This window comes from Vulpes vulpes, chromosome 15 (genome assembly GCF_048418805.1).
Source record: "Vulpes vulpes isolate BD-2025 chromosome 15, VulVul3, whole genome shotgun sequence".
Taxonomy (NCBI): domain Eukaryota; kingdom Metazoa; phylum Chordata; class Mammalia; order Carnivora; family Canidae; genus Vulpes; species Vulpes vulpes.
In genome coordinates this window covers 574,290-585,818 of record NC_132794.1, presented here as the reverse complement: position 1 = coordinate 585,818, position 11,529 = coordinate 574,290, and the positions used below count along the sequence as shown (strand labels likewise).

Genomic DNA, 11,529 nt, shown 5'->3' with positions numbered 1-11,529 from the left:
ATAAACCAAAGAGACTGTAACAAGAGATGAGAAGGGGTCTCTCATCATAAAGCGTCTACACCAAGACAAAAGGGTCTTTCCGACAAGATCGGGCAGTTGTGGATATTTATGCCCCTAACGTGGCAGCAGCCAGTGACATAAGCCAATTAATAACCGAATTAAAGAAACCCACTGATGATAGTACTGATGATAGCAGGGGCCCACGCACCCCCCCACAGTGCACAGGTCGTCCAAGCTGCAGACCAACAAGGAAACGGGGGCTTTGAACGACAGGCCGGACCACAGGGGTCCGAGGGCTCGGAGGTCAGCAAGCCGCCGAGCTCGCGTCTGCACACGGGCCAACAGGGGAATGGGTTCAGGGGCCGTCGAGCAGGGTCCTGGGAGTCGGGGGGATTCTGAGACCAGAGAGGGCCACCCGGGACATGGTCACAAGCCGTTGAGCTGTTGGCCGTGGTTTCTGAATGTTTCTTACATTTCACAATGAAAATATGGGGGAAGGATGAGTGAATAAAACACGTTTTTGAGTAGGAGTCTCTCTAAGTACCGACCAGGCCCCGGGAGCTCCTGCTAAGGAGGTGTGAGGGGGGCCGGGCGGGGACGGCCCCAGCCCTGGGAGCTCCCAGTGACCCCTGGCCCGGCTCGGGCTCCAGGGGCCTGGCTCACGCATCTGTGGAACCCTGGGACCGGCGTGTCCCCTGACTCCTCTGACCCCTGTCCCCATGCCCACGCATCTCGGCCTGTCCCCCCCACTGAGCCCGCCGTCCCTTCTCCAGCCACCTCCAGTCACACCACACGGGCACTGGTGCATCATCACTTTACTCAGGGTGGCAGGTGATGGGGGATGACTCGCTCCCCAAGCGCACCCCTGACCCCCCAGCCCGCGCGGGGCCCCACAGGGACGTGTCTGGAGGCTGTGTCGCTGGGCAGGGCCCGCCCGTGGGAAGGGGAGGGGCATGGAGGGGCACGGCGTCCGCGCGGTGTCCCGGCCACGGTCACTCCTGCCGGGCCTCCAGGTGGTCCAGCACCAGCGCTGCCTGGGTCTTGGCGTCCTGCAGGAGCCTGGTGATGTGCTGGCGGGTCTGGCAGACACGGCCCGGGCGTCACCCTGCACCTGAGCCCGTCCTCACCAGCCCCGGGTCCCGGCCGCCCTGTGTCCCTGCCATGCTCCCCGGCCTGTCCTCTCCGGGTGGTCCCAAGCCCCCGACCTGGGGGCCCCCAACTCCTCACAGCGCTCTCCTGAGATTTGAGGACAGCAGGCCCCCCCCCGGGTCTTCCCACTGTGGCAGCAACCGCAGGGGGCAGGGCTGTGACCCCGAGCCTGGAGGGGCTCACGCGGCCCAGCCTGCAAGTCGACACCTACGTGGTCGGGACCCAGAGGCATCTCACAGGGGACACTCCCCAGGCCACGTGGTGGCACCGTAGCGCCGAAGCCACCGCCGGGTCCCACTGCGGGCCGAGCCCCGGGCGCCTCCTGCCCACCTGGTCCTTAAACCCGTCGTCCGTGATGTCCTTCAGGTTGATGAGCACGTTGAAATACGCACCAAACACGCCGGTCTCCAGGGCTTTGGCCGCCACCTGCAGCAGGGGAGAGCGGAGCCGCGGCCGTGGCCTGGGCGGGCGCGCTCCCCTGCCCCTCCACCACGCGGGCCTCGTCACCCGAGGGTCCCCAGTCCTCTAGGGGCGCAGGGCAGCCCGCCTGCAGAGCCCCGGGGGTGCACGCGCGGGGGGGCTCCTGCCCGGCCCTCCAGGCTCAGAGCCCACGCCCTCCCCTGACGAGGCGAGGCTCCGCCGCGTGGGCTCTCCCCCGAGCAAGGGCCGAGCAACGGGGGCGGGAAGGTGGGGTCTCCGGGGCTCCGCGGCGGAGCTGGGGTGGGCCCGAGGTCCAGGTGAGTCAAGGAGGCCCTCGGAGGTCCCTTGGCCAGCACCCACGACCCTCCCCGCGGCCCCCCTGCAGCAGGAGGCCGGGCCCCTCCCCGTACCTGCAGGTCCGACCGGCAGGCCAGGTTCCCGCAGCGCGCCAGCTCCTGCAGCGCCGGCCACAGCGAGGCCACTGTGTCCGCGAGCGCCAGGGGCACGGCCACCGCCTGCCGCAGCCCCTCCTGCAGGGCCGCCGCCCGCCTGGATCCACAGGGGCTGCCGGTCAGGGCCCGGACGCCCGGGGCCCGCCTGCCCCGTCCCCCTCCACCCAGCCCAGAGCAGGGAGGGGACCCGGGGCGGATGGAAGGGCTCCGAGGGCAGGGCGCCAGTGTCCCCGTGGCACTCACGTGTCCCTCTCCTCCTCCGTGCTCTTGGGCAGCTTCGTTGCCTCCTGGGAGAAGAGGACACCAAACACATGGGGTGAGCAGTGGCCGCGGCCTGGGGCCACCCAGAGAGTCTGCGTGGGGCCGGGACAGCGTCCACACCACGGCCGGGGGTCCCAGGGCACGGACGCCCCTCGGAGCAGCCTTGCCGACCGGTGCCGAGGCTCCCACTGTGGGGATGAGGGCACGGGGGGCTCAGGGTCCAGGGGACCCCAGCAGCACGGGCTCCCGTCACTGCCTGGGCCCTAACCCCGGCCGCTGCACCAGGTGTGCTACCCCAGCCCTGCCCCCTACCCCCCTCTAAGCCCCCTATACCCCCTACACCCCCAACCTGCCCCCCACACCCACACCCCCCTACACCCCTCTACACCCCCACTCCCCCTACATCCCCACCCTAATCCCTACACCTCCACCCTGCCCTCTACACCCCACCCTGCCCCCCAAAACCCACACACCCCTACACCCCTCTACATCCCTGCTCCCCCCTACACCCTCACCCTGTTCCCCCACACCCCCTACATCTCCCCACACCCCACCCCTACACCCCCTACACCCCCACCATGCCCCCTACCCCCCACCCCTGCCCCCTCCACGCCCTTCCACTCCCACCCGTACCAGCTGGGGCCCTCCTCCCGCCAGTGCTCACGCCGGCCACTATGTTGGGCACCCACCCCGCACCCCTGCGTCTGCCCAAGCGTCTCCCTCGCACACTGACATCCCGCCCGCGAGGACCAGGGCCCGGCCGGCTGCAGAGCGTGTCCCTTCTGGATGCGGCTGAGTCTCCGACCGGAGGCCGAACGAACCCCGGCCGCCACCCCCACAGCTCCTGCCCACGGACAAAGCCCAGCCCATCCCCCGGGGTTCGGTCCCCCCCCTCACGTGGTCCTCACGCCCACGGGCCCTGACCCGGGAAGAAGCGGCTCCTCTGCGGACCCTTGGGGATTGGGGCGACCCCGGGCCCTGCTCCTCCCCGTCGGGAGGCCGAGGCACTTGCGCAGGGAGCCGGGGTTTCCCTGCACCCCTCAGGCCGCCTGCCTCCCCGCCTCCCGCTGCAGTTCGTGTTTGGCTTCCCGTGCAGTGTCCCCCCCAGACGTGCACAGGACACGACGGGCCCCCGCCTACACGGTCCGACCTAGGATGTTCTGACGTCGCGGCGGCGGCGGGAGTGATGTGCACACAGTGGGAGCAGCGCTTGGCGCTTCGCATGCGGGTCTTTGCCAGGCCAGCGCTGCGCGGTCCCGGCCGTCCCGTGGGGCCCGGCGGGCATTCGGTCCTCACACGAGCTGCTCGGCTCACGGGGGAGGCCCTGCCTGAGGGCTTCGCCCGCCGCCGCCCCCTGCGTGTGCCCAGCTGCCCTGCCGTGCGCCGCGGCCCGGGTGTTAAATGCATTTTCCGTTCAGAGTATTTTGGACATAGGCTGGATCTACCGGTCACAACGCGGTCACCACGGGCCAGGGAAGACCTGCAGAGGCAGCTGGCGGCTTGTGGTCTCTACGTAGCACATAGAAGCAGCCCTAACCGAGCGTCACGTGACGAGCCCCAGAGGGAAGCCAAGAACACGTATGACGCCACTTGTGCGGGAAATGAGGAGAAAAAGAAAAACTGGCTTTTCGCCAATACAAGCATCTCGGGACGCGTGTCCTAGAAACGCGCCTGCCCGGGGCACGGGGCTGCTCACCCCCAGCCTGTCCTGTGAGCTCTGAACCGCGTCCTCGCCTACCCTGGACAGCGCGTCAATCAAATTTACGTCTAGAAACAGATGGAAGAAGGCGCTGGATGTCCTGCCTCCCGAGGCCGTGACCTTCAGTGCCAGGCGCTAACCTGGTGAGACCTCGATGGCTCCCCTGGTTCCAGCCTTCACTCTGGGGGTGCACGGCGTGCCCTGGACATCACTGGGGTCATCAGAGCCCGGGGGCCCCTGCCACCCTGACTCCCCTCGGCCCAGGCCCGCCCGTGAGGTGGCCCCGCCTGGAAGCCCCTGGGGCAGCTGGCGGCTGTGAGCTCGCGCCTCTCCCGGGTCCTTCCACCACGAACTGCTCAGGACCCCGACGCGGGGGGGGTCTTTGGTGCTGGACTCACGTCTCTGATCATCCCGCAAGTGCTGCATCCCCTGCCCCCGGTTCCCAGCTCGTCGCCCCCCACCTGAACCCGCCTGACCCCGCCTGACCCCGCCTGACCCCACCTGACCCCGCCTGACCCCCATCTACCCTCGCCTGACCACCGCCTGACCTTCCTGACCTGCTGCCTGACCCCCGTCTGACCTTCCTGACCTGCTGCCTGACCCCCGTCTGACCCCCGTCTGATCCCTGCCTGACCCCCCGACCTCTGCCTGACCCACTGCCTAACCCCCCATCCACCGACCGCCACCCGACCCTGCCTGACCCCCGACCAACCCCCATGCCCCCCCCTTCCTTGGGTAGGCGAGCGGGGCGTGGAGCCTCCCAGCTCTGCCTGTGGCCGCAGCGTCTCCAGCGCCCGAGACCGGCGAGCGCTGCCCCTCCGAGCCCCGACCTCGGCCTGCGTCACCGGGGGGCGCGATAGCTGCGGGACCGCGTCCCCCCCAGGCTCCCTGGCGGGCGACCCCCGGCCCCGCCGCGTCCCCCGCTCGGGCGGCCTCCCTCGAGCACTCACCAGGTAGGCCCGGAAGGCTCGGGCGTCGGCGTCCACCAGCTCCGTCAGCGCGGCCGCGGCGGCGTGGAAGGGCGGGACGAGGCGCCGCACGGTGGCATCCAGGTGCTCAAACTGGCGCCGCCCGTACGTCATGAGGCCGGCCATGGAGGCCAGCGCGGCGCCCTGCGCGGGCGGGAGCGTGAGCCCCGGGCCCGGGCCAGGCCCCTCGGCCGCCGCCCGCCGCCCTCGCCGCGCTCACCAGGGCCGCACTGGCCGCTGCCACGGAGCCGCCCCCGGGGGCCGCGGAGCGGGCGCCCACCGCCCGGACAAAGGCACGCAGCGGCTGGTCCACCAGGCTCGGCTCGGGCCCGCCGTCGGGCACCAGGTACCTGAGGGGAGGGGCCGGCTGATCCGCAGGCTGTGCCCCGACCGCGGCCGCTCCCCACACGCCCCCTCACCACCACGGGCCACGGGCACGACAAGCCCCCGTGGCGGCCCGGCAGGGTGGTGTCGGGGCCCACCGTGTCCTCCAAGCAGCCCCCGGCCGCCCGGCTGGCCCAGGCCCCGGTGCCGTGACGAGCAAGGGACCACCCGGGGGCTCTGAAAGGGTTGAGGCAGGGCTCCGCGGGGGCTCACTCGATGATCCGCTCCTTAGGGTTGAACGGGGACAGAGAGTCCAGGCCCAGCCGGTTCACCACCTGGAAAAAGGGGCCGATGATGTCGAGCCTCCTCGACCCCCGGCCTGAGCCGGGCCCCCGAGGGGTGGGGGCCCCCCGGAGCTCACGGTGGCACCCCTGCCCTGATCCAGCTTTGTGCGGGGAGCGTAGCTGGCCGCATGCCCACCCCCAGGAGCTTGCCGACCGCTGGCTTCCGGGAAGGCCCCCAGCCCGGAGCAGGGCCCCCACCCACCCATCTTCGCCCCCAGGGGAACCGACACCCAGACACAGGAGGGGCCCTCCTTCTAAGCCACGTGCGTCCCACAGGCACCAGCACACACGTGAGCCATCCCTGAAAGGGACCAACAAAACCACCCCTTTGGACAAGATTCCTAATTCACTGGGTGTCGGTTGTCGCAACTTGTAAAGCCCAGGGGCTGCCTGATCCACCCAAACGAGTCTTGTTCTACGAGGAAAACTAGATTCCACCTCATGGAACAAGCTCCATTTAACCTTAGAAATGTTTCCACCAAAAAATATATTTTTTTTTTCCACCAAAAAATATTCACGACACTTTATGTGCCACAGGCCACGGCGTTCGCCAGCTGTGCTGAGCTGAGCTGAGTGGACACTTTGAACCAAGCTGGGGGACAACAAGTGCCCGTTGAGAGAAACAAGGCAGCAGAGTCCCAGGGGCAGAGGGTGGCCGGGAGGTCTCCCTGAGGACATGGAAATAGTAAGAGAGAGTCCCCGGAGTCCTCAGCGAGTGCTAAAGCAGAACCCTCCTGCACAGAAGACCTCGGGAAGACAAAATTTAAAAATGAATTAGATGCCTGGCTAAGCTGCCAGGATGTAAAGGAGCTCACTGAAGGCCAGAAATGACCAGAAAGGGAGCCCTGCTCACCCTCAAGCTGGCTCCACCCCGGTGCATCTGAGAGCCTCTGGCAGCCCCTCACGAGCATGAAAAGTGAGGGTCAGGCCGGAGGCCTCTGCAAGGGGACATCTCCAAGCATGAACTAGGATTAAACAAAACAACAACAAAAACAAGCAAGCAAAGAAAAAAAAAAAAAAAACACTTAAGGATGCAATTGGGATACTTCTGTCTCTGCCTTCCCTTTGGTGAAGCAGGAAAAACCCTTCCTGGGAATTCTAACCACAAGCCACGTAGTTCCAAAGCTCCAAGCAAAAGACTGAGTCCGCGGGGCCCCGTGTGATCACGCATCCAAGACCCAACAGAGGCGAATGCACACTTTAAACCCGGGCGTCCAAGAATTGCCACAGATAAAGTCGCAAAGAGCACGCACGCCCGACTGAAAATCACAAAACACATGAAGCAGCAAGTCGCCGTGACGAAGTGAACAGGTGCAGCAATTGCAAAATCGGACCCTCAAAGACTGCGGACAGCACAACTCTCCGGTAAAGAATACGAAACAACACGGCAAGAGCATCAAACACGTCAATAAGGAATACATAAATGCAGGAGAGATGAAAGCATTTCCTTTTTTTTTTTTTCTTTTCCAGTAGGAACTGGCCCAGAAACAGACGCATAGATCCACAGAACCCAAAAGTGGACCCTCAACTCTACGGTCAACTCATCTTTGACAAAGCAGGAAAGACCATCCACCGGGAGAAGGACAGTCTCTTCAGCAAAGGGTGAAGCACAGTATTTGAACTGAACCGTTCAAGCACCGAGAGCTAACAAGCGAGTTGAGGAAGGGAGCGGGGTGCGCGTCAACACGCAAGACCCAGAGCATTTCCACGCGCTCACGATGAGCACCGGGAAGAAAAAGTTGCAAAAACGATGCCATTTACAATAATACGAAAAGGGATAAAATAGGAGTTGGTTAACTTAACCAAGACCGGAACGATAAAAACTACAAAACGTTGTTGAGATAAATTAAAGGAAATGTAAATAAGCGGAGAGCCCACGTTCACGGGCTGGACGCTTCCTCCTGCTACGACGGCCGTGCCCCCAAAGCCACCCACCGGGGGTGCGGGCCTGACTCGGGAGGGCGCGACCTCTGCCCCAACAGGCGCCGCCAGCACACGCCCGGTGGCCGGAGGTGGTGGCGTCCTCTGCGGGGACGGGTTACAGGACGGGACAGAGAAACCCCTGTGGCCTCCCTGGTGTGACGACGGCGTGGCCTCGGAGGAGGCGGCAGGCGAGTGGGAGGGGGCCCGGCCTGCAGACCGGTGCAGGCGCCCCAAGCTCACTGCCCCCCCGCCCCGCCCCTCACGGGGTCCCGGCCCACCAGCCTGACGCGGTGCTCCTCCTCCAGGATGAAGAGGTTCTCCCTCTCGCAGTAGAAGGTGGCGGCGTCCAGAAGGGCCTTCAGGGGCACCAAGCCCACCAGCTGCGAGCCCACCACCGCGACGCTCAGCTCCTGCAGACGTCCCGGGACAGTGTCGGGGCGGGGGGCACAGGAAATGCCCTGAGGGTGTCCTGGGACCCGCCCCGCCCACCCGGAGGGACCCCCCTCCCCCGGGGACGCCCGCGCCCACCTGGGCTTCTCTGCAGATCTCCTCGTAGACCGTATGCAGCGCTGTGACCTCGAAGTCCAGGAGGTTTGTGGACACCTGGGCCAGGTTCTTCTCATCCAGGTACCAGCCGATGCCCTGGACCCTCTTCAGGCGCCCTGGCTACGAGGGAGACTCTGGCTCAGGCCCTGCCCCCCCCAGGCCCCGGACCCGCAGGGGCTGCGCTGCTGCCCCACCCCCAGTTGGCGCCCTTGCTCCTCGCCAAGCCAGCAGGGGACAGGCCACCCACAGGGACTCTGAGGCCCCCGCGGGCACCAGGCTCACACAGCCTTGCCCCCAGCACCCCGCCCACACCGCGCACTGGGAGCCCACCTGGGCCCCCCCACCCCCACTCCCGCGCTTGTCCCTGCCACCTCCCCCCCCAGGCCAGAGGCGGGCTCTGCGCTCCTGGGCCCACCTGACGGACCTCTGGGCTCTGGATTCAGCAGGAACAAAAAGCGGGATTCGGGGTGTGCCCTGCTGCTATGTTGCTCTTACATGCTGCTCCCGGGGCCTCGCTGTCTGGCAGGGGGTGGGGGGCACCTGCAGTCCCCAGCGGGTACCCGGGGCACCTGGAGCTGTGGGCGGGACTCCGAAGCAGGTGTCCCCCCAGGAGTATGGAATCCTGCGAGACCCTAACAAGGGCTCTACCTGCCGCAGCCGTGGACGCCCGTGGACGCCCGTGGACGCCCAGGCTGGGGAGCCCCTCACCTGGTCCCGGCCCCGGCCCTGCTCCCGGATGTTGAGGGCGATGCGATGCGCCTGCTCCCGGGTGCCGAGCAGGTTGACGTTGAAGGCGATGAGGAACTTCCGAGCGCCCGTGGCCGTGGCCCCCCAGCGGGGGACGAAGGAGCTGGGGCCAAAGTCGGGCGCCCACTCAGCCTGCTTGAGCTGCGGGGAGATGCACCGGGCTGTGGCGACCCCCGGGAGGGGAGGGGAGGGGAGGGGAGGGGAGGGGAGGGCCCCGCCCGTCAGGGAAGGAGCTGGGCGCCCCCGTGCAGGCCCACCCCGCACCCCCCCACCCCCGCCAGGACACGCACCTTGTCGGGGAGGGCCTCGTACTCCCCCGCCCGGATGGCCGGCAGGGCCCTGCGCCCCGCGGTCCGCGCCGCCTCCCCGTAGAGGTACACTGCGAGGGCACGGGGGGCAGGGGGCACGGGGTGGGGGCAGGGATGGGGGTCAGGGATGGGGGGTCAGGGACAGGGGTAGGCTCCCCGGGGGTCAGGGCCCTGGTGCTGGACACGCGAGCTGAACCCTCCTGTGGCCTGCACCGGCCCACTTCCTGCGCCCCCTTACCACATCCACGGGCCTCTCAGGAGGGTGTGGGGGTCACTGATGGGGCCTCCGATTGGGCGGGGACCCCTCCTCTGCACCCCACCCCGGGGCAGGGCGGCCCCACCCTGCTGCCCCTCCTCCACAGTGTCCCTGATGCCAGGAGTTAGAAGTAGAGGGAAGGAGGGAGGGAAGCATGTTTGGTTCTTTCTAGAAGGCAACGTGCCCCAGCAGCCCGGGGTCCCCAGGACCATGCGTTGCCGCCCTGGCCCCTCCCGCCCTGCGCGCTCCCGCCCCGTCCCCCGTGGCCCCGAGGGGCTCCCCCGGCCCCCCACTGGCGCCCTGGTCTCCGGGTCTGACATCCCCAGAGAATGTCATTCCCTTAGGAAGCGGTGGCCCTGCCCCTGACGGCCGGCCGAGACCCTGAGGTCCCCGCGGGCGGTGGGGGCCCTGCCCTGGGGGGCCCCTCCTGGCACACTCACCCGGCACGCCCAGCTCCTCCGCCAGCCGCCGGCCGAAGGCCTGGGCACAGAGCACACACTCATCCATGGTGACGCCCCTCACGGGCACGAAGGGGCACACGTCCAGGGCGCCCATCCGGGGGTGCTCCCCTGCAGGGACAGGGGCGGAGGAAGGGGAGGCTGGGCCGGGCGCTCAGAGGGCTCCTGGACGCCCCGCTGCACCCCACCCTCCGCCGCAGGGACCCCGCAAGAGCCAGCGGGCCAGGTCCCCCTCGGAGCCACGGGGCTCAGTGCCCGGGTGGGCGCCGCGCTCCCACTGGCCGCCCGGCCCTCCGCCCCGCAGCGTCCGGAGCGGCCTCCCCCAAACCTGGGCCCCCCCCCACGTGCCCCGCGGCATGGGGAGCCCCTGGCTGGGATTAGCTTCCTCGCTCACCAGCTGGGATCACCTGTGGGTCCCCCGCCCCGCCCAGCGGCCAGAGACCCTGCCCTCTTGACCTCTCCCTGTGTGTCCAACCTTTGACCCTGGCCGCCCTGGACAGTCCACTGGACGGCCGGCTCCCGCGTCCTCGCCCCCCGGGCGCCCCCCAGGCCTGCGCAGGATGCCGGCGCTGGGCACCCCTGAAACACGGGCGGCCCGAGACCCCCGGGGGCCCTCCCGGGACCAGCCCTAGGCCGCTGCCCCGCGCCCGAGGCGGAGCCGGCCGCCGCGCTCACCCCGGTGCTGGCTCATGTCGATGAGCTGGAAGGCCGCCCGGGCGGCGTTCAGGGCCCCCTCCACCACGGCCCGGGGCTGCCCCACGAAGGTGTAGACAGTGCGGTTGGTGGAGGGGCCGGCGTCCACGTCCAGCAGCACACAGCCCGGGGTCTGGGTCACGGCTCGGGAGATGGCGTCAATCACCTGGGGAGGAGAGCCCGACCCCGTGCCTCAGTTTCCCCACTTGGAAGAAGGGACAGGAGCCTCAGAGGAGCCGCGCCTCTCCTGCCGCCCCAACCACCACCCACACAGGGGCCTAAGGAGCCAGCGCTGAGCGTGTGGGAATCCCTCCAAGAGCGCAGGCCCGGGGAGGCCCGCCCGTGTTTCTTGGGGTCAGCAAGAGGAGGGAAAAGGGGGGAAACTGAGGCAGGAATCAGAACCCAGATGGAAGGACTGCTGGGCTCCAAGAAGGTGACCTATGGGCCAAGGTCACAGAGGGTCAGGGTGCTGGCCCCCCAAGCAGTCCCAGGGTGGGTGGGGGGAGTGAAGGGCCTAGAACCTTCTGTGGCAGCAGGACAGCCCGGTGGTCGGGATCAGGGCTCTGTGGCCGTCAGGGGCCTGCTCCAACTCCCTGTGCCTCAGTGTCCTCCTCGGTAACGGGGGGGTAAGAGCAGAGCCCACCTGAGGAGGTGTGGGGACCCCTGCCTGCCTGCCCATCCCCCGGCCTCTTCCTCAGCCCTCATCGGCCCCTTGGAGTCCCCGCCTCATGGGCTCCTCCCCATGGCTGAGGACAGGGGAGACCCGCTCCCCAGACCCACACGGAGCACCCCTCTCCTGGCCCTAAGCCCTCCGCCCCCCCTCACCTGCTGGTTGTTCCCCTCTGAGAAGTTGGGAACACATTCCACCAGCTGGGCCATGGTCGGGCCTCGATCCTGGGCTCCGCTCCCAGGACAGACGGAGGGGAGGAGGGACAGTGCTCCCCGGGGCCCGCGGCCCTTATCTGCGGCGGCAGGGCCCTC

The 11,529-nt window shown here is 67.9% G+C and overlaps 1 protein-coding gene across 2 annotated transcripts; it reads right to left on the bottom strand.

Annotated features, from left to right (window-relative positions):
- Positions 1-798: 798 nt before the first annotated feature.
- FTCD (formimidoyltransferase cyclodeaminase) lies at positions 799-11,529 on the bottom strand. Of its 2 annotated transcripts, none has more exons than XM_072738497.1 (14): positions 11,374-11,529; positions 10,531-10,714; positions 9,838-9,966; positions 9,124-9,212; positions 8,795-8,974; positions 8,069-8,206; positions 7,819-7,950; positions 5,547-5,608; positions 5,170-5,299; positions 4,932-5,093; positions 2,265-2,308; positions 1,980-2,118; positions 1,480-1,575; positions 799-1,079 (listed from the first exon to the last, which is right to left on the bottom strand). In XM_072738497.1, exons 1-14 carry the CDS (start codon positions 11,425-11,427, stop codon positions 993-995), a joined length of 1,626 nt encoding a protein of 541 aa, XP_072594598.1. In that variant the 5' UTR covers positions 11,428-11,529; the 3' UTR covers positions 799-992. The 2 variants fall into 2 exon arrangements, with proteins under 2 accessions (XP_072594598.1, XP_072594600.1); XM_072738499.1 differs by having other exon boundaries at positions 799-1,059.

Bases quoted from the DNA above. Each gene is read 5' to 3' on its own strand.
- FTCD (XM_072738499.1), bottom strand. From the start codon at position 11,427: ATGGCCCAGCTGGTGGAATGTGTTCCCAACTTCTCAGAGGGGAACAAC. The intron at 7,951-8,068 runs GTGGGCGCGGGC...GGACGTCTGCAG, and splicing joins AGATCTGCAGAGAAGCCCAG to GAGCTGAGCGTCGCGGTGGT. The intron at 1,576-1,979 runs GTACGGGGAGGG...CCCCTGCTGCAG, and splicing joins CCTGCCGGTCGGACCTGCAG to GTGGCGGCCAAAGCCCTGGA.